Below are 21731 nucleotides of genomic sequence, written 5' to 3'. Positions count from 1 at the left end.
TGATCTGTTCCAGGTTCAACCATTTTTCCTCAAATTTCTTTATGTCGTTTTTTCTTACTGCTGTGTAGAATTCCATTGTGTAGATATACCACATCTTTGTTATCCATTCTTCTAATGATGGACATCTGGGTTGATTCCAGCTTTTAGCTATTACGAATTGAGCTGCTACAAACATGGTTGAGCAAATCTCTCTGGCTTTTGGTTTGAAGGTTTTAGGGTACATGCCCAGTAATGGTATAACTGGGTCTGTTGGTATTTCTATAGTCAGCTTTTTCAGGAGTCTCCATATTGCTTTCCAAAGTGGTTGTACCATCCTGCATTCCCACCAACAGTGAATGAGTGTCCCTGCTTCTCCACATCCTCGCCAGCATTTATTTTCATTTGACCTTTTGATGTTGGCTATCCTTATTGGGGTAAGGTGGAATCTCATAGTTGTTTTAATTTGCATTTCTCTGATGATTAGGGATGATGAACATTTTCTTAGGTGTGTGTTTGCCATTTCATTATTCTTAATTGAGGAAGACACAAACCTTTCTGGAGAGGCACTGCTTTCTACCATTGTTCCCTTTGTAGTCACCAGTGAATCAGTGTGAGAGTCTACTAAGCACTAAGTTGATTTACTTATTTTAGAAGTAACCACATTTTTGGCACTTCGGAGCTTCCAGATATTGTTTGGTTTTTATTTTCTTTCCCATATCTGAACTTAGTCTTGGATTGTTATTGTGAATTTTATGTAAATTAGGCTAATATAGCAATGGACCATGAGATGATAAAAGAGTTGAAATTTGTTTGTCTCTGCAGAAAATGATGCCATGATGTCATCACATAACTATTTTAGTAGCCTCACTATCTCAGCTCCCACTTATTCAAATTGTTTCTGAGATTAATAGTTCACTCTCCACTTTACTTTTATATTCTAACTTAAAAAAATCATAAAACTTCTGAGATTTATTTGTAAAATGAGAATACATTACATATAAGTGAAAACAGAGAACACTTTCCTCTTATGAAAAGTGTTTATCCAAGTTGCTGTCCTTATGTAGGGAGCAAACATCTGTGTTGTTAATAGGCATGGGCTATTCTGGAGCAGTGAGGTTGCTGGGAGAGGAGCATGTTAATATATTAGGCTATTGCCTCAGTAAGGAACACATTTTTGCACCTCAGATAAACTGTCCTTGACAAGTTCTCTCTTTTTTTTCTAAAGTTGCCTCATTATGGATTGAATTGAAATGACTAGAATGTGTTCCTTACTGCATGCACATTTTAAAGCTAAACCACCATAATTTGACATTCTTACTTTTAATGATTTCAGCTTTCTCTGTTTTTCTTACTAGAGCTCATGCTTAAGTATCCTATCTTTTTATAATTCACTGTATCTAATTAATTTGCAATCAAAAGGAGCTTAATATGCTACCTCTGAATAATCTGTTAACCATTTATGAATATAATAGCTGCTAGTTATCAATTAACTACTTCTGAAGTACTGGTCTACCTGTTTTCACCATTTTGGAATAAATTATTTCAGTACTTTATTTTGTGTCATCTGTGGCCCTGAAATCTGAGAGATATTTTGTGAAGCTGCCCAGTGGCTTTGCTTGTACTGCAATTTACAGTAACCCTCAGAATTCACCATTTGGAACTTTGTGGTGAATTGGCTGTCTTGATAACCTACAAGAAAACCTTCTTATCTGTTAAAGATAAATGCCAACAAAAACAGATCACAAAATCCACATTCTAAGAAAACTGATAAAAAATTATTCAACAGTCAATAAGAATAGCAAATTTTATTGAACAGAATATTGAACATCTGCATTTACTTTCCTCTGCACTTCTCACAAATTAAAATATGGGCTAAGAAATCTGTAGGAGTTGGCAAGCTGTTTGGTAGACATCAAAATCTGTGTTAGATGGGCTGGAGTAATGGCTTAGCATTTAAGATGTCTACCTGCAAAGCCAAAGGACCTAGGTTCGATTGCCCAGGAACCACGTAAGCCAGATGGACAAGGGGCACATGCGTCTGGAATTCATTTGCAGTGGCCATAGGCCCTGGCATGTCCATTCTCAATCTCTCTCTCTCTCTCTCTCTCTCTCTCTCTCTCTTTCCTTGCAAATAAAAAGTTTTAAAAGCATTTATAAAAGCTGTGTTAGAAAATTGCATAGCTCCAAGTATGGTGCTAATAGTGATAGTTAAGATGTGTTCAAATTATGATGTGTACAAATGGAGTGATAATGATTGCAATTTTTTTTTAATTTCTTTTGGTCATTTTTATTTATTTTTTTGAGAGCAACAGACAGAGAGAGAAACAGGCAGATGAGAGAGAGAGAGAGAATGAGCACGCCAGGGCCTCCAGCCACTGCAAATGAACTCCAGATGTGTGCGCCCTCTTATGCATCTGGCTAACGTGGGTCCTGGGGAATCGAGCATGGAACCGGGGTCCTAAGGCTTTCCAGGCAAGCATTAACCGCTAAGCCATCTCTCCAGCCCGATTGCAAATATTTTCGTTATTAAAACATTAGCTGGTTAACTAAACAGCATTCCAAATCATTTAATATTTACATCAAACTTATTGTTCTGTTTTTGTAAAATGATGTCACAAGTATCAAATATCATTACAAGGAAAATAACATATAAGCAATCAACATTGACCTCTGACCGTTTATGTCTTGCATTTGTACCACTAGCCTGTCTTCCAGGGCTCAGGTCTGCTGATTGCATCTTTAGGTTGGTGTTCTGCTTGGAGGGTTTTGTTTTGCCATTCTTGCCTACCTGACCTGGTTCCTCCAATGAACACTATAATCATAATTTTATGGAATTAGAACTTTGTGTCAGCTGCATGTTAGGGCTAATGGTCAGTATGCTTTGTGTACCTTTTAAATTATGATTGTATTTTTACTTGAAACAACTCATGGCTGTCTGTACACTAATTCATATAATGTGCATATTGCTGCTCCTGAGGCTAAGTGATGAGGATCTTTGATGTGCATTCATGATTTAATAATTAAATCCCATATTTTAATAAAATTGGATGGTTAGAAATTATGAATTGATAGCCTATTTCTGGATACTCTTATAGAATAGTTTCACTGTTTTTCTTTTATGTTGAAGGTGACGACTCTTGTGAACACAAGCAACAAAGGTCCATCTGGCAAAAAGAAAGGGAGGTCAAAGAAAGCGCATGTCCTGGCAGCTTCGGTGGAGCAAGCCACTCAGAACTTCCTGGAAAAGGGTGAGCAGATCGCCAAGGAGAGCCAAGATCTCAAGGAGGAGTTGGTGGCGGCTGTTGAGGATGTGAGGAAACAAGGTAGGCAGAACAGTGCTGCCAGGGGGAATATGCATTGTTGTGGGGATGAGGGAATGTTCCTCAGAATCACGGGTACACGCGCATTACAAAGGTGTGCTTCTTTCCCTGTGTCTGCACTTGTTTATAGAGTTGGCTAAATCGGTTGCACAAGGAGAGATTGTGTGGCTTTGCAAACAATACCTTTGCAAAAAACTCTGTCTCTTACTTAAACCTTTTTCAGCTGAGAGCACATTCCTGTGTCAGACTCATACATTAGAGATGATTGAGCAGGAAGACTTCATATGTACAGCATCACTGAATATTCAAGATTGTAGGGGAACAGGTGAGAAAAATGTAAAGCCGTGTAAAATTTTTCTGGGCTGCCACCATGGAGCAGGAGGTTGGGGAGGGTAAGCAGAGCCTGTGTGGCAGCCATGCTGCATCTACAGCGGCTGCTCTAGACACTCATGGAGCGAGCACGCGCTGACGGGGCGAGCACGCGCTGACGGGGCGAGCACGCGCTGACGGGGCGAGCACGCGCTGACGGGGCGAGCACGCGCTGACGGAGCGAGCACGCCCTGATGGGGAGAGCATGCGCAGACAGAGCTGGCGAGCGCTGAGGGGTAAGCCAGTCTCTCTCCCAGTATCGGCCAAGCACTGCCCCGCGGCCATTTTGGGTCTGAGGCGGCTGCTGTAGGTGAGCATGCGCAGACCAGAGAGCGCAGGGGGATCGGCCTGCCTCTGGGTGGCGCGGCCCTGAGTGGTGGGCACCATGAGCTGGGGCACCCCTTACCTGGGCAGCAAGATCAGCCTCATCTCCAAGGCAGAGATCCGCTATGAGGGTATCCTCTATACCATCGACAGCAAGAACACCACCATAGCCCTGGCCAAAGTTCGATACTTCGGTACAGAGGACAGACCAACAGATCGTCCGATACCAGCGCGAGATGAAGTTTTTGAGTACATCATCTTCCGCGGGAGTGACATTAAAGACCTCACAGTTTGTGAGCCCCCCAAACCACAATGTTCTATGCCTCAGGACCCAGCTATAGTCCAGTCTTCACTGGGGTCATCATCCTCGGTCTGGTCAGTGAGCTCCTGTGGACCTGTGGGCAGGATGCCAACGTACAGTCAGTTCAGTCCAAGCTCGTCGCCCGAGCATCAGTTTGGAGCTGTCGGTGCTGCTGGAAGCTCCTTGGGAGCAGAAACATCAAACAGTGGGGCCATGTGCCAAGGTAATACAGTGGGTTCTGTCTTTACACAGGATGCCAGACCTACAAAAATGCAGTTATCTCAGGGTCGATCAAGCCCTCAGTTAGACCATTTGAGAAAAAGCCCAACCAGGCAAGGAGCAGTGCAGACTGCCTCGTCCCTCTTACCTGCTCCAGCGCCTGTTGGGAGATGGAGCCCTGTGTCCACCAGGCCTTCGCTGTCGACCACCCAGAAAGCAATAGAGAGCCAAGAGCACAGGCGAGTTGAAGCATACAAAGTCTCAAGGCCAGAAAACATGAATGATCATCTCAGAAATGACAGCAAGAAACAAATAGTTCCTGGTGCTCCTTCAGCTCCAAGGAGAGGACGCGGGGGTCATCAAGGAGGCAGGGGAAGATTTGGTATTCGTAGAGATGGTCCAATGAAATTAGAGAAAGACTTCGACTTTGAAACTGCAAATGCACAATTTAACAAGGAGGAGATTGACAGAGAGTTTCATAATAAACTTAAGTTAAAAGAAGATAAATTTGACAGACAAGAGAAGCCTGTAAATTATGAAGATAAAGGAGGCTCAGGAGTTGATATGCAAAACAGTGAAGGAAATGCTGATGAGGAAGATCCACTTGGACCTAATTGTTATTATGATAAGACTAAATCCTTCTTTGATAATATTTCTTGTGATGATAGCAGAGAAAGGAGACCAACCTGGGCTGAAGAAAGAAGGTTAAATGCTGAAACGTTTGGAATCCCACTTCGTCCAAACCGTGGCCGTGGCAGTTACAGAGGCAGAGGAGGTCTTGGTTTCCGTGATGGCAGAGGGCGTGGTGCCCGGGGAGGGACCTTCGCTGCCCCTCGAGGATTTCGTGGTGGATTCAGGGGAGGCCGTGGGGGCAGGGTGTTTACAGATTTTGAATACAGGAAAACCACAGCTTTTGGACCCTAAAAGGTCTGGTCTTGTCATACTGCTTTCTGTAAGAAAGGCAACAAAGTTGCTGCCTAGTCTTTATAAACAGGCTTTGAAAGGAAGTGAAGTTCTAGCTCTTCCTAGTCCTGGAAATTGATTGAGTCTTTGTGAAGAATGAAGATTGACTTTGCTTTGTTTTTGTCACGAGTACTGGTTTTCGTTTTTTTGCTTAATTTCAAAGATAAAATGGAGCTATTTTTTGGAGGGGGGGGCTCATCTTAAAAAATGAGCACTGATTATATTTGCAATAGCAAAAGGTTAAGTAATTTATTATATATAGTTACACTTGAGCTGTACTTCAACAGGACTTCTAAGGATTTTTTTTTCATCACTAAATTGTACTTGGCAGTCACTGGAGGTTGCCTGAAGATCGGCTGGGGATAATGTGTGAGCCACAGATGGGTGTGTGTGTGTGTGTGTGTGTGTGTGTGTGCGCGCGCGTGCGCGTGTGTATGTATCTCTCTCTTTCTACGTGGAAATCTTATAATAGGAGGTAGCTGACTTCATCAAATAATTAGGGTGGAGGATGGTAGAGAATTTTGTCATTCAACAGGTACATACTATTTATAAGCAAAGGTAACTTTTTCTATAGTTGTGAAATTCCATTATATCCCATTGCCAAACAAACTTGTATAGCTGTATAAAAAGCAACTAATTTTCTAAAGAATAAACATTTTAAAGACAACAAAAATGTTCTGTATCATTCTTAAATTTACCTTTTAATGCCACAGCTTTCCTCACACCTCTGGTTATCTAGCTAATTAATGAGCATAGTATTTAGTTAACATTTAAAAAGTTTTTACTTGCAAGAAAACACACATAACATAAACTTGCCATCTGAAATATTTTTAAGTTTATATACAGTCCATTCATGGTAAGTATATGCATGTCACTGGGAAATAAATCTCTAGTACTTTTACAATTTGCAAAAATGAAACTCCAGATGTATTATTCAACCACCCATAGCTTTTCCCCAAATCACTAGAAATCTAGAAATCACTCTTTCTTTTTCTGTGAGCTTTACATCTCTGAACATTTCATAGAAATGGGTTCCTACAGTAGAGTCCTTTTTATGACTGGCTTATATTTCTTGGAATAACATTTTCAAAGTCAATAAATGCTGAAATATATATCAGTTTCCTTCTATTTTGTGGCTGAATAATGGTCATATGTTTAGCCATTCACCTATCCGTGTATCTTTCAATGACTTCTATATGTTTGCTATTGTGAATAATGTTACTATTTTATTATACACAAATGAATAAACATTTTATGGCACCTTTCATATTTTTATTAGTTATATATACAATGTATACAGTCATGTTGGTACCATTGTTAGCCTCCTCCCTATCCTCTCTCCTCCACAGTGGCCCTCCTCACTGAGGAATATGGGTCGTGCATTGTGGGGTAGTCATCAGTTATGGGTAAGAGGCAATGTCTCTGTGTATAATGACCCAACATGTGGCTCTGACATTCTTCTGCCCCCTCTTCTGCAAATTTCCCTGAGCCATGTTGGTTTCATCTTAGGTCTGCTTCAGTGATGAGGTCTTAGGAGTGTCTGTGTCTCTGGATGTCTGGTTTGGTGGGAGTTGAGTATTCTCTGTGTCTATCTCTTTCACCCTTGTGTTGGTACCAGGTTCACCAAGGAAGAAGCACACTTGCTCATTTCTCCAATTACCCTTAGTTTCAATAGGGGCCCTTTTGAGGTGTGATGGGCTGGTTCTGTCCTTAGAATCTGTATCCATCTGAAAAAGAGAAGCAAATTCTCCAATGGAGAGTGAAGTTAGCTCCAGATAAATGGGATAGCCTTTTTTGTTTGTTTGTTTTTTGAGAGAGAGAGATATTAATATGTATAGGCCCTCTCATTATTATTACTCATCATTCCTGTTGCTGAGTTATAGAAATTTTTTATACATAAATAGTTCTTCTGATATTGATTTGCAAACATTGTATCCATTCCATAGGTTGTCTTCACATTCTGTTGCATTCTATGATGGACATACTCTTTTTCTTTTTTTTAAATTTTGATATAACCCTATAAAGCCTTTGTAGTTGAAAGTTCTAAGACTATGAAACAAAACAGAAATCTTCTGATTTATTTCAGTGCATGCAACACATATTTATTTCTACAAGTAGCTGAATTCTTACTGTTCTTTTTATTTCATTTTCCATTCCAACGTACTGTATTATAAGGCACTGTAAACTTTAACTATATGTTGTTTCATGGGCCATTTCTTGCCTCATGAATCCAAAATCACTGATTTTTGTGGTTATTCCTGCTTTTGTTTATTGCCTTCCTCAGGGCTTTTAGAGACAGTTAAAGGTGCCCCACTCTGTATATCTCAGCTCAAAGAGCACCTTCTCAAGGACATTCTGTCTGACATTTCTCTTGTATTTTTCATAGAACTTCATTTTTGTATGTTAATTTTCAAATGGCAATTAAACATTCATTTAGTGACTTTCTACAAAGCCACATTGTAAATTCATGATTTATAATATTTTAACTACTATAAATTAATAGTTTATAATTTATTACAAAACTGATAGAAGATATAATTTATAATAAATTAATATAAATTAGATCATACTATATATATTTGTTGAGCACTGATTTACCATGCTTAGCACTTAAAGTATTTAAATGATTGCTGAAAATGCCTACCATTTTCTGAGTTCACAAGTGGCTATTTAATACATAGAATTATTAATCATCCTTCTATAAGAAAATTGACTATTCTTCCTTCTGGCATTTTATTCTCATCTTCATCTTTCCTCTAAGTTAACTTCACTTATATGACCCTACCTTGGAGTATAACTTATTTCATCAAAGTTATTCTGGCTTAAGTCATTTTTTCCTATTTTCCCATTATGCATTTGCCTGTGTATGTATGTGCATGTGCACATATGTGTGTGTGTGTGTGTGTGTGGTCTGCCAACACCTCTACATTTTCAAACACTTTACAAAAATTGGTATTTCTTATGAGATGAAGATCACTATTAGTTTGCATGCATCAGTGTCCTGGATAATTGCTCTGTTGCTTTCTAACTTGTAATAATAGTGTGCACATTTATAATTGGGGATTGGAGAGATGGTGAAAAGTGCTTGCTTTCAAATCCTGATGGCTCAGGTTCAATTCCCCAGTACCCATTTAAAGCTGGGGACACAAGGAGGCACATGTATCTGGAGTTCATTTGCAAAGGCAGGAGGCCCTAAGATCCTTATATTTTTTCTCTCTCTCAAATAAATAAAAATAGTTTTTAATTACAATTTGCTCATTTTCACAAATGGATACTCTTGTGATATCATCAGTTTTCTCCATGTACTAAATATATCTTTAGTAGAGAGGCTTTTCACTTGTCTCAGTCTTTGCCTTCAGGCATCTCTCTTTGCTGATAAATTTCCCTACTTGGTTTCATCAACAACCTCTTAGATTGTTCCTATTTTTTCCTCTAAAATTTTTGCTTTAGTATTCTTAAAGCTTATATGAAATTGTGTTTGTGGCTCTTGTTGAATAACTAGTTGGCCAAACTTCCCTAAGGGTATTAGAATAAAAACTGCTAATTATAAACAACTTATATTGTCATTACTTTTCATTGCTATGACAAACATCTGACCAGAAACAGCTTATGGGAGGATGGGATTTCTCTCAGCCTCACAGAATCCAGGGGAAGCAGCATCAGTGGTGGAAGAAGCTGGCTGATTTCCAGAGATTCATAGCAGAGAGATACCACTAACAGCCAGCAAACACAAAAGAGAGCTTCAAACTGGCTCTGAACACACCTTAGGGCTGGACTAAAAGATCTCCCCCAATAACACCTCCTTCAGCAGGCTGCTGTAGACTTAAATAGTAAGCTTAACCAAAAGTCCTCAAGGCATGGGGGACATACATCCACTTTCAAACCACTGTAGCTTGCAGTGGTTGTTCTTCTGGAGGATGTCTTAAGCTTCTTCAATATCATTCATTTCCTGTCTCAGAAATGATGCTCAAGAATAACAGGTAGAAAACTTAACTGTCCTATGTCCCTTTAATGATAGATATAGTCTAATGCAAATAAATTATTATAGCATTTGTAATACAAATTAAACTGCTGGAATTCTTTTTCAGATTTCTTTCTTTGTTCCTCTTGCTCTCAGATGTTTTACTAACAATTCAAATGTTTATCATGTGTTAGAGCTGTGTTTCTCCAGAATCAAAGTTCTCTATCTCTGCTTCCAGTAATTTGTCTGCAGAATCTCTTATCTCCTTTCTATCCTTTGTTAATATTTTATGATCTCTTTAGCTTTTCTGGCTTGTCATTTTTCTTATTTGCCCATTATGCAGATTTCATTTACAAGTTTGAACGTGAGGTAATATTCAAAGAGAGAGAGAGGGAGAGGGAGAGGGAGAGGGAGAGGAAGAGGGAGTGGAAGAGAGTGGAGAGAGAGACTGAAGAATTCTTCCAAGTATACCATGTGGAGTATGGCAGGAATTCTGAACTATTGAAAGTTCTGTGTCTTTCCTTATATCACATAAATTTACTTGCTAATGTGGAAGATGTTATTTAGAAATTATGCAGACATTAATGTTTGGAAGAAATAGATTCTTTTAACTTGTCTTCATCATTTCAACATGGCCTATTAATAGTAACTACTCCTCACTCTCTTCCTCTCTTATCTCTCCCCCCCTACATTGCTGAGTATTGATTCCCAGACTTTACTCATATTAGGTAAGTGTATTAACCATGAGCTTCACTCCTAGCCTTGTTTGTGTATTTTTCAATAAAATATTCATATGCATTATTATTTTTATTATCACATGAATAAATATAAGAACTTTTATTAATTCACTTTCAGATTTCTAATACAAAACCATTTAATTTTGTTCTTTTGAATCTTCAGGACTCTTGTGCTTATAAATACTTAATATGACAAAGTAATACATGAAATTATCTATTTATCTGTGTCATTACTGTATCTTAATACAGTTAAAATTAGTGTTGTTTAAGGTTCTTTATCACCAAAAATACATCATCTCTTTTTTTCTCAATTTTTATTAAGGTTTTCCATGATTATAAAGAATATCCAATGGTAATAACCTCTCTTCCCCCCCTTTTCCCTTTGAAATTCCATTCTCCATCATATCCTCTCCCCATCTCAATCAGTCTGTCTTTTATTTTAGGGTCATGATCTTTTCCTCCTCTTATGATGGTCTTGTGCAGGTATTGTCAAGCATTATGAGGTCATGGGTATCCAGGTCATTTTATGTCTGGAGGGAGCATGTTGTATGGAGTCCTACCCACCCTTTGGCTCTTACATTCTTTCAGCCACCTCTTCCACGTTAGACCCTGAGCTTTGGAAGGTGTGATCGAGATGTTACTCAGTACTCCAGTCACTTCTTTCCAGCGCCATGATACCTTCTGAGTTGTCCCAAGGTCACTGTCATCTGAAACATGAAGATTCTCTACCCAAAGTGAGAGTAGCATTAATATAAGAGTATGAATATTATGAGAAGTGCTTACTGGGCAGTTTGATAAGCATTGTATATACATTTATCCAGACATCAGCAGATGTTACACTCCTAGGGCTCATGACTAACCCTGTTTTAAGTTTTCAGTATCAAGGATGGATTCCACATCATCTCTTTTAAACATAGGCTGCATGACAGATTTTAAAATGTGCTCAGTATGCATTATCACCATAAGCATTATCATGATAATTTTTCCCTGGAATGTTCTAATGAATAATTTTTGTGTGTTTTCATATTACAGTGTATACAGATGTTTTTGAGAAAGCTTTTTATAATGCCTTATGAAAATACATGGCATGGGCAGGAGAGATGGCTCAGCAGTTAAGGTACTTGCCTTCAAAGCCCAAAGACCCGGGTTCTTTTTCCTAGTACCCACAATAAGTTGGATGGACAAAGTGGTCTGTACATCTAGAGTTCATTTGCAGTGGCTAGAGGCACTGGTACATCCGTATTCATTCTCTCTCTCCTTGTAAATAAATAAACTAATTAATTAAAAAATAATATACATGGAAAAAATATTGTTAAAATTGATATCATTGTTCAAAACCTGGGACTCTGATGCTTTACATTTGAATGAATGTGAGATGTATGTGTTTGTTTTTCTGTCTGCCTGTCTACCCCTCTGTCCCTTTATTTTATTTAAAATTAAGTATTGGAGTAAGTATAGATTATCTTCCTAATTTAAATTTGAGCTTCACCAGAATAGGGACAATGATGGCTAGTTATTCCTTTCTGGTCTTATAGCACCTAGTGTCATACTATAGCACACAGTGGCTATTGTGAGAAAGGAGAGTTTCTTGGGAATTCAGCACAGGCTTGGAATCTTAGTAAAAATTATAAATTATTATCTTTGGCAAATAACTAAATGATTAAAGGCAACTTAGTTTAAAACATTCAGAGTCAATTTTTCCATTTTTCAAATATAGACAGTTGTTGTGCTTTCCTAGTGAATTGTTTTTACTCAAGGAAGTCACATGGATTTTTTTTAATTTAATTTATTAGTTTTCTTTTCAGCAAATACAGGCAGTTTGGTACCATTGTTTAGGCTCATCTATGATCTACCCCCTCCCATTGGACCCTCCTTGTTGATGTAAATGGGTCATGCAATGTGGAGTTAGCCCACAGTTATTGGTATGATAAATGTCTCTAAAAATCATGACACAACATGTGACTCACACATTCTTCCCACCCCCTCTTCCGCAAGATTTCCCTGAGCCATGTTGGGTTCATTTTCGGTCTGCTTCAGTGATGAGGTGTTGGGGGCCTCTGAGGCTCTGGCTCTCTGATTTGGTAGGAGTTGATTTTTCTCTGTGTTGATCTCCTTCCCCTTTGTGCTGGTATCCAGTTCACAGGAAAACATCACCCTTGCTTGTTTCACCAATTGTCTTTAGTTTCAGTTCGGTCCCTTTTGAGGTATGTTGGGGCAGCTCTCTCTTTAGGATCTGCATCTATCTGAAAAAGAGAAGCAGATTCTCCAACGGAGAGTAAGTTAGCACCCGGAAAATTGAGATAACACTTACTTAGGTTAGACCATGGGTTGCTTGGACAGATATTGGTCATTTCCCCCAGTCACCCATGTAGCACCTTCTGGCACTAAACACGCTGACTGTCTGGGGACTGACTCTCTCCTGGCTTCCAGCCATGCCATTCCATTTTATGTGTCAGCTGTGTATGGAGTCTTCAGCAATAGGGTCTTACCACTGGCCTTTGGTGGGTCATCAAGTACTCTGACAGAAGTCTGTCATTGTTTTGGGAAACCTTGTAGGTTTCTCTGATCAAAAGCTCATTGTGGGTTCTGGAGAGATGGCTTAGCGGTTAAGCGCTTGCCTGTGAAGCCTAAGGACCCCAGTTCGAGTCTCGGTTCTCCAGGTCCCACGTTAGCCAGATGCACAAGGGGGCGCACGCGTCTGGAGTTCGTTTGCAGAGGCTGGAAGCCCTGGCGCGCCCATTCTCTCTCTCCCTCTATCTGTCTTTCTCTCTATGTCTGTCGCTCTCAAATAAATAAATAAAAAATTAAAAAAAAAAAAAAAGCTCATTGTGGATGGTAGCCCCAAGCTGGAAGTGGGGGTTACAGGTCAGTGCCCACTAAGAAATTGAGGAAAAACATAACTAACATACATCAGTTAGAGAGGAGAGAGAGAGGGGAGAGGGGAAGAAGGAGGGAGGGAAGATGTAGAAGATTTAGGTTAGTCTTGATCCTACTCTCTCCAGTGTTTTGTGGTTCAGGTGTTTCCTGTAAGGGTCTAGTGAAGGTTCAGCCATTTGGTCTGTCTTTTAGGAAGTAGAATTTTATGGTACCATTGCCATTTGGGTCTAAATTACTGTTTTCCACCCTTTGATGCCCTCACTGCCCTCCCCATCCATCCTATTGTCTAGTCCATGAGGTGCTTGCTGGGTATGTAAGGTATCTTGGGTAGATTCAGGTTAGGTGTTGTAGATGAGTGAGACTATGTGTCGATTTTTTTTTTTTTTTTCTGTGATTAGGTAAGTTCACTGAGAATGATCTGTTCCAAGTTCAACCATTTTTCCTCAAATTCCTTTGTGTTGTTTTTTCTTACTGTTGTATAGAATTCCATTGTGTAGATATACCACATCTTTGTTATCCATTCTTCTAATGATGAACATCTGGGTTGATTCCAGCTTTTAGCTATTATGAACTGAGCCGCCACAAACATGGTTGAGAAAATCTCTCTGGCCTGTGGTTTGAAGGTTTTAGGGTAGATTCCCAATAAGGGTATACCTGGGTCTGTTGGTACTTCTATAGTCAGCTTTTTCAGGAGTCTCCATATTGCTGTCCAAAGTGGTTGTACCATCCTGCATTCCCACCAACAGTGAATGAGTGTCCCTGCTTCTCCACATCCTTGCCAGCATTTATTTTCATTTGATTTTTTGATGTTGGCTATCCTTATTGGGGTAAGGTAGAATCTCATAGTTGTTTTAATTTGCATTTCTCTGATGATTAGGGATGATGAACATTTTCTTAAGTGTGTGTTTGCCATTTGTATATCTGCCTCTGTGAATTGCCTGTTCAACTTTGCACCCCATTTTGTGAGTGGGGTATTTGTCTTCTTATTGTTTAGACTTTTTAGTTCTTTGTAAATTCTAGAGATTTAAGGCCTCTATCAGTTGGATAACCTGCAAATATTTTCTCCCTTTCTGTGGGTATTCTATCAACACAAGGGTGGTTCAACATACAAAAATCTGTCAATGTAATACACCACATAAACAAGCTTAAACATAAAAATGACATGATTATTTCAATACATGCAGAAAAGGCCTTTGACAAGATGCAACATCACTTCATGATCAAAACATTGGAGAGAATCGGTATGGCTGGTTCACATCTTAACATAATAAAGGCAATATATAAAGCTCCAAAGTCCCAAATAATATTTAATGGAGAGAGACTAGAGGAATTCCCATTGAGATCAGGAACAAGACAGGGATGTCCTCTCTCACCTCTGCTTTTCAATATAGTTCTGGAAGTCCTAGCCCAAGCAATAAGACAGGAGAAGGAAATAAAAGGGATACAATTGGGAAAGGAAGAAGTTAAGTTAGTTCTATTTGCTGATGACATGATTGTATATGTAAGAGACCCAAGAAACTCCATCCCAAAATTCCTGAAGGTGATTAACTCCTGTAGCAAAGTAGCCGGATACAAAATCAATGCACAAAAATCAGAAGCATTTCTGTATGCAAATGACAAAGATACAGAAAAAGAAATAAAGGACATAGTCCCATTTTCAATAGAAACAAAAAAAAAATACCTTGGAATAATGTTAACCAGGGAAGTAAAAGATCTATACAACAAAAATATAAAAACTCTCAAAAAAGAAATTGAGGAGGACTTGAGAAGATGGAAAGACCTCCCATGCTCCTGGATAGGCAGAATTAACATTCTGAAAATGACAATCCTAGCAAAGGCAATATCTAGATTTAATGCAATTCTAATAAAAATCCCTACAGTGTTCTTCACAGAGATAGAAAAAATGATCTCAAATTTCATATAGAAAGGCAGAAGGCCTCGCATATCCAAACATATCCTCAGCAAAAGAAATACCTCTGGTGGCATTACCATACGTGATCTAAAGCTATACTACAAAGCCATAGTAATAAAAACAACATGGTACTGGCATAAAAACAGGAGTATAGACCAATGGAATAGACTTGTGGTCCCGGATTTTGGGTCAAGCAACTATAGCTACTTGATATTCGACAAAGGCCCAAACAATATAGACTAGAAAAAAGATAGCATCTTCAACAAATGGTTCTGGACAAACTGGATAACCACATGCAGGAAACTAAAACTTGATCCACACATTTCACCATGTACTACACTCAAATCTAAATGGATCAAAGACCTCAACATAAGACCAGAAACTCGAATACTACTGGAAGAAAATTTCGGAAGTACTTTCCATGATATAGGAATGGAAAAAGACTTCCTGAACAAAACCCCAGTGGCTCAAGTTCCTAAACAGTCACTCAACCAATTGGATCATATGAAGCTGAAGAGTCACATGGATTTTTAAGCACTGACGTATAATATAGATGTCACTGTAAATTTATTAATGATAATTTGTTCACTTCATCTATGCTGATTTTCATGATTGTTTCTTGCCTATTAGTGAGCAAGTCTGGACCTTTTAGATAATTTGATAAAGAAATTAATCAATATTTAGTGATATTCCCAAAGACTGAATGCTTGTCTATGCAACTGAGAGTTGCTGGCAATTGTACATGCTCCTAATGTACTATGAGTAGATCATTGTTTAGCTATGAGTCATACATACCAAATGCCTCAGAAAACGAGCAACACACAGAGGCTGTTCCAATCACGTATTTATAATGAAGTTCTGATGAACAGAAAGCTTGGTAGACTTGGAATGTTACAAGTGTTTTCTGTTTATCACCAAGCTTGTCTGATGTTAAAGATTTTTCTCAAATCTAGATAGGGTTTTCTAATTTAGTTAGAATTTAAAGCTAAGAATCTTTTAAAATCATGGTACACATTTCTCAACCCCTAATAACTGAATCAGATTCTCTGGAGTATAATATAGGGATCAGGATTTAAAGTTCTTTACTAGAGGCTATTCTGTAAGCTATTAGAGAATCCCTCCTCATTTGTATCAACTTCACATGGATGGTCGATAAATCCCTACCAGTCAACAGTGTTCCTCATGTAGCAGCTGGTGCCAGGGTTGTTCTTTTTTTTTTCAAGGCTTATGGGCTTATAAGTTACTTAGATGTAGGCATATAAAACATATAGGAGAAACAAGTGGATATTTAACAATAAAATATTATGGATAGATAATACCCTATGCAAAATAGCATGTTTTTAGTTCTGATAATCTATAGGTACTTGGGAATTTTAAGTTAGTTATTGGACAGCCTAGTCTACAGAGTAATAAAGAAGATCCAGGCAAATAAATGTATATAATTCGAATTGACAAGAAAGAGGTGATGTTTAAGATATCCACTGATTAATAAGTTTGGTGAACATTAAAGCAAAGATTTCAAGTGATGCCCAAAGGCAAAGAGATAGGAATGCAATAGGTAGTTTGAGAGTAGATAGACAAGACCTAATCTGATGGGAGGTTTCATATTCAGGTATAGTTTGACATATGATACTATAGGAGGAAGAAGCCAGAGTGAGAATCTAGGAACTAATAATAATACAGAAAACATAATGGGATAAAGAAAAGGAGTGGAGGAAATAAAGGAACAAGGCAAGAAGACAACTGGTGAAGTAGTTACTACCTTCTTGAGGGATGGTTTGAAAAACTAGCATGGCAACTTTATGAGAAGTAATGAATCAGAGCATGCCTGGATGCAAACAGATGGCTCAACTGTGGTTACAAAGGCAGGGGAAGCCAAACAGAGCTCATTCCACTGATGAGGCATAATTGGGTGGGATAGGAAGAAAAATGAAAAACAAAATGTTATAGGCATTAAAAAAGAGATTCAGAAAATTTTGCACTTATTTCATGGAAGAGACAAGAGAGAACATTTGTTCTAGTTTGGGCCATATGCAACATTATTGGGAAGAGGTAAGTTATGGAAGGGGCAAGGGAGGCAGATCTAGTTTAATTTGAAATATTGATTAATGAGGAGCATTGCCTAGCAGATGGTAATGCTATGGGGATGGAACAGTGGAGAGAGAAGTGTGAATGACTTTGAAGTTGATCAATGAATCTCTCAGATACATAAGTTTCTTTGAACATATGCCATTGGATAAAGAAGAGTAAGGGTAGGTAGATAAAGTTTTGGAAGAAAAGCTACACTTGGATTTGAAAATGGAATAAAAAATTATGCAAGGAAACCATGCCATAAAAATGTGATGAGAAAACAAAACCAGTACAGAATTCTGCATCCAAAGAAAGAAAATGTCTTATAAAGGAGGCAGTGACCAATGTAGCCTCTAGAATGTTGTCATAAATCATGTCAAGTTTTTTTTCGAGGTAGGGTTTCATCCTAGCTCAGGCTGACCTGGAATTCACTATGTAGTTTCAGGGTGGCTATCTTCATACCTCTGCCTCCTGAGTACTGGGATTAAAGTGCTTCTATGCCCAGCTCATGTCAAGTTATTTTGAGATTGAAAAACATGAATGATGAGTAGACACTTCAGATGCTAAATAAAGATATAATTAATTACATTTATAATTACATTTTCAAGAGCAATAAGCATAAAGAAGAAATAGCTACTGAAAGAAAAGACTAGATTGTGAAGGAATTGGCATAGTCAGAAATGCGAACCTGACTGCCTTTGTTCATTGTTTCACCACTTACTGTACCTTGTATATTTCTTGAGACTAGCACAGTGATTGGCATACAGTAGAAATTAATGCTTGTTTTGTGATACTGAATCAATGGAAGAAATGAAGTACAAGGTTTATAGAGAAACATTAAGGGCATGCATTGAGTATAATTGCTTGTTGCTTATATTTTTTTTTTAGCTTAAATAAGAAGTATTAGGCATGTATGAATAGAAAGCCATGACTGTAAATGTAAAGGGAAAAGACCCAGGGCATGGCATAATGTGATTTATAAGGACCATTTAGTTGTGTATAAAACATTTGAAAAAAGAAAACAGCCTCAAAATGGTTTCGAGAAACCATGTGTGGCATTCAATATATTGCCTGAAATCATCTCCATAACTCTAAATAAAGACCCAGATGACTTTAATGAAGCTTGGAGATATCTGATGTTTAACTGCTATTGGAAATATTTAGGAATTTTATTGGTTAGTGTAATTATTTATCTCTTGTCTTTTTTGTATGCTCTTATTTATTGAAACCAACTGATAGTATTCTTGAGCATAGTTGAAAACATAAATTCATATGAGTCTTTTTAATTTTTTTTTTTATTAACAACTTCCATAATTATAAAAAATACCCCTTGGTGATACCTTCCCTTCCCCCCACTTACCCCTCTGAATCACATGAGTCTTAATTGTTTAAGTCTTATTCTAGGTTTCCTTGATGTATAACAATAAGTTTTAGAAATGAATTTTTCACATATTATATTTGGTAATCTTAGATTTCATGTTGATCTAAAATCTGTGTTATGAATGAAACCAGGCATTATTCTTCATGATTATCCAATAATTTAGTATATTTCCTGTTGCAAACAGCCTTAGGTTCTATGCCTCAGGATCTATAAGATAACCTTTCTACGACAAACATTTATTATATTCCATTTCCCTCTTAAGAAATGGAACAGAGGAATGGATTTCATACCTACAGATGACACTTCAGCATTTTATGATTGCCTACTCTCGATCTAGATGTCTCATCACCACAAACATTAAGACATCTCTCCATCATTTAGATGAATGAACAGAGATGAAGACCAATATGCATGTTATGGTTACCTGCCCTTATTGGGGCACTCATTGCACAATGTGGAGGAGAGGTGGACATGAAAAGAGTGGCTTCTTGTTTTGCATCCAGGTTCACATTGCTGGCAGAAACGGCCCAACCTAGAACAGCTTGCGGGACAAAAAGTTTATTTGACTTACAGACTTAAGGGGAAGCTCCTTGATGGCATGAGAAAACAATATATGAGCAGAAGGTAGACATCACTTCCTTGACAACATAACCTCCTGGATGGACAACAGCCACAGGAGAGTGTGCTAAAAACTGGCAAGAGTGAGTTGTCCATGATACTTATAAGCCTGCCCCCAACATTACACTGCCTTCAGGAGCCATTAGTTGGAAAATCTCCATTAGCTTGGAAGCTATCATTCAAAACATCTAAGTTTGTGGGGACACCTGAACCAAACCACCACATTCTGCCCCTGTCCCCCATAAAATGATAACTATACATGATGTAAAATATAATGCATTCAGTCCAAACATAAAATTCCCCATAGTTTTATTCCAATGATATTCAAGCATTCCCATATTCTAAGGTCTTTTAACTAAACTGTAATACCAAAAAGTCCCCACCAAACCCATAATGGTATAGAATAAACATTCATGCTGCAAAAACTGGCATTGGACATAGCAAAGAAATATTCAACCCCTATAAGATTTAAACAGGGCATCAAACTCTGTAGCTCCAAGTCCAACAACTCTAGTCAGTGACAAGTCTCCAAGTCCAATAATTCTACCCAGTGACAAGTCTTTGGAGTTCCAATTCTGTCCCTCCAGCATCCATCCAGTCTCCATGCAGGTTCTCCAACATGCTTCCTTCATACTGCCCATGGTCATTTCCAAAATAAAAGCCCATGTCACAAATTAAATGACCCTCAATTTCTTGTATTTGTTATACTCCATAATACCAGGAGTGCTGACAATTGTTAATCTGGGGGGGGGGTAAGACTTTTTAGAACAGGACACTCTTTCAGGATTCAGTCCCCTTCAAAAGACTCTGCATTCTCTGTTTTCCTAATAAAGGTCAACTGGCACAATCTCAATGGTTGTAATCTTCTCTCATATAATTGCAGCTGAACAACAGCAGTCTTGGTCCAAAGGTTTCATTTTTTTTCTGTGCCATATTCCTCACACCAGTCTGTTTCTACACAATGCAACCCTATACAAGTTCTTAGGACATGGGCATAACAGCAAGCCTACAAATTGCTTCTAGCTCAGTCCAGGCAAAGCTCTTTCTTACCCTCATAAACAGAACCTCACAGTACACAGTTCTTACTGCATTCAATTCTGACAAGAACTGAATCAAGCTGTGTTTATGGCACTGTAAGGTATCTCTTTGTCTTTGGTTTCAAATCCGTTTGCATTCCTTTTGCAAAGCAGTTCCAAAAGGCTAAAGCCACACCATCAGGTTTCTACCAGCTATAACACCACTTCTCGATATCAACTTTACTACTGCAGTCAGGCTCACATTGCTGGCAGAAAACACATGAACAAGAGCACCTTGTGGGAAAAGGAGTTTGTTTTGGCTTGCAGACTCAAGGGGACGCTCCATGATGGCAGGGGAAAATGATGGCATGAGCAGAGGGTGGATGTTACCTCCTGATCAACATCAGATGGACAATATCACCAGTGTGCCAAACACTGGCAAAGGGAAGCTCACTATAACACCCATAAGCCCACCCCCAACAATACACTGCCTTCAGGGAGGTTTAATTCCCAAATTACCATCAGCTGGAGACATGTCATTCAGAACACCTAAGTTTATGGGGGCACCTGAGTCAAATCACCACACTGTGGAATAATTTCTTAACCTAAATGATGGTTAGGCATCTACTACTCTTGCAAAACCAATGGCTTGTGTTTGGTTTCACCTAAACTCTAATGTGAATTACTATAGTGATATACAGCAATTTGTTATTTTTTCCCCAAAATATTATTGAATAACTGGTAACCAAAGAGTTCAATCAGAGAAAGAAAAACAGAGGAAGAGAGCAGGGGGTCTTTCACAGCTCCCAGGAGAAATAAGCCTTAGTCTTTCTGTGACCTGATGTCTATCCTTTTCTTCATTTTTGATTGTTTGATGTTGATAGAATGAATGAGATTCTGTGTGCAAACCAGACTTCACGAATGGTTAATTTACTTATATAAAATGGCCAAGTGTTTATATCTAACCAGGACATGTTCTTCTACATCCTTCACATTCCACATCATTTGTGATACTTAATTGAGGGTAAATAGTTGTTCTGCTATTCTATGCTACTGTGTTTTTAGTGGGAAAATGACAAGAACAAAACCCTATACTAGTTCAGGACAATAAAACCTTTTGTTTTTACTGTTTTTGATCTACCCTTACTTGACTTCTCAGATTCAGGATGTGCAAATTTTGAGTGAACAGTGTACTATATAGTAAAGTGAGAATGTGCAAGAGCAAGCTAGGTTGGACCTTGAAGGTCACCTGGTGTGTATGTGTTTCTTCAGATTAAATGTGCACCTGAGCTGGGGTTTTGTGTAACTCCACTTCAGCCATTCATTTCTTGAACTGTCCCTCTCCCAATGGATCCTTTCCTTATAGAAGCTTCCTTTATATGCATTTCTAAAAGTGAAGCTCATAGACAGCCTCAGAATCCCTGACAGGAGTGTAGGATACAATCATAAAAATGGACCTGTGGGTCTAACCAAAATTTGAATTCATATATTTGGAGTTAGTTATAAATTTTTACTTCAGGATAGTATACAAAGTGAATTTTATGTTTCTTATGTTTTTATGGTCACAGTGGCTTGAGTTTACTATATCTTTATGAATGTAACTTTTAATTAGTGTAGATTTTATTTACTTTGAATGTGATAGTACCAGAGCTGTGGTATAGCTCAGTGTTAATGGCTTACTTAG

The 21731-nt window shown here is 38.3% G+C and overlaps 2 protein-coding genes across 8 annotated transcripts in view; both read left to right on the top strand.

The window, feature by feature from the left end:
* Nucleotides 1–21731, top strand: part of Ctnna2 (catenin alpha 2) — a 1209750-nt gene that overhangs the window by 250308 nt on the left and 937711 nt on the right. For all 3 annotated transcript variants that reach the window (XM_004660539.2, XM_004660538.3, XM_045151911.1), the window contains one exon: nucleotides 3107–3302. In XM_004660539.2, the coding sequence (XP_004660596.1) occupies nucleotides 3107–3302 (196 nt within the window). The remainder of the gene's footprint in view (nucleotides 1–3106; nucleotides 3303–21731) is intronic.
* Nucleotides 4054–5436, top strand: LOC101597407 (protein LSM14 homolog A-like). Of its 5 annotated transcripts, XM_045151916.1 has the most exons (3): nucleotides 4054–4579; nucleotides 4757–4827; nucleotides 5005–5436. In XM_045151916.1, the coding sequence occupies exons 1-3, from the start codon at nucleotides 4054–4056 to the stop codon at nucleotides 5434–5436; spliced, it is 1029 nt and encodes a 342-aa protein (XP_045007851.1). The 5 variants fall into 5 exon arrangements, with proteins under 5 accessions (XP_045007851.1, XP_045007848.1, XP_045007850.1 ...); XM_045151913.1 differs by having other exon boundaries at nucleotides 4054–4464; nucleotides 4579–5436; XM_045151915.1 differs by having other exon boundaries at nucleotides 4757–5436.

The sequence above is a fragment of the Jaculus jaculus genome, chromosome 6 (assembly GCF_020740685.1).
Source record: "Jaculus jaculus isolate mJacJac1 chromosome 6, mJacJac1.mat.Y.cur, whole genome shotgun sequence".
Classification (NCBI taxonomy): Eukaryota; Metazoa; Chordata; class Mammalia; order Rodentia; family Dipodidae; genus Jaculus; species Jaculus jaculus.
This window is presented reverse-complemented; position numbering and strand designations above follow the sequence as displayed.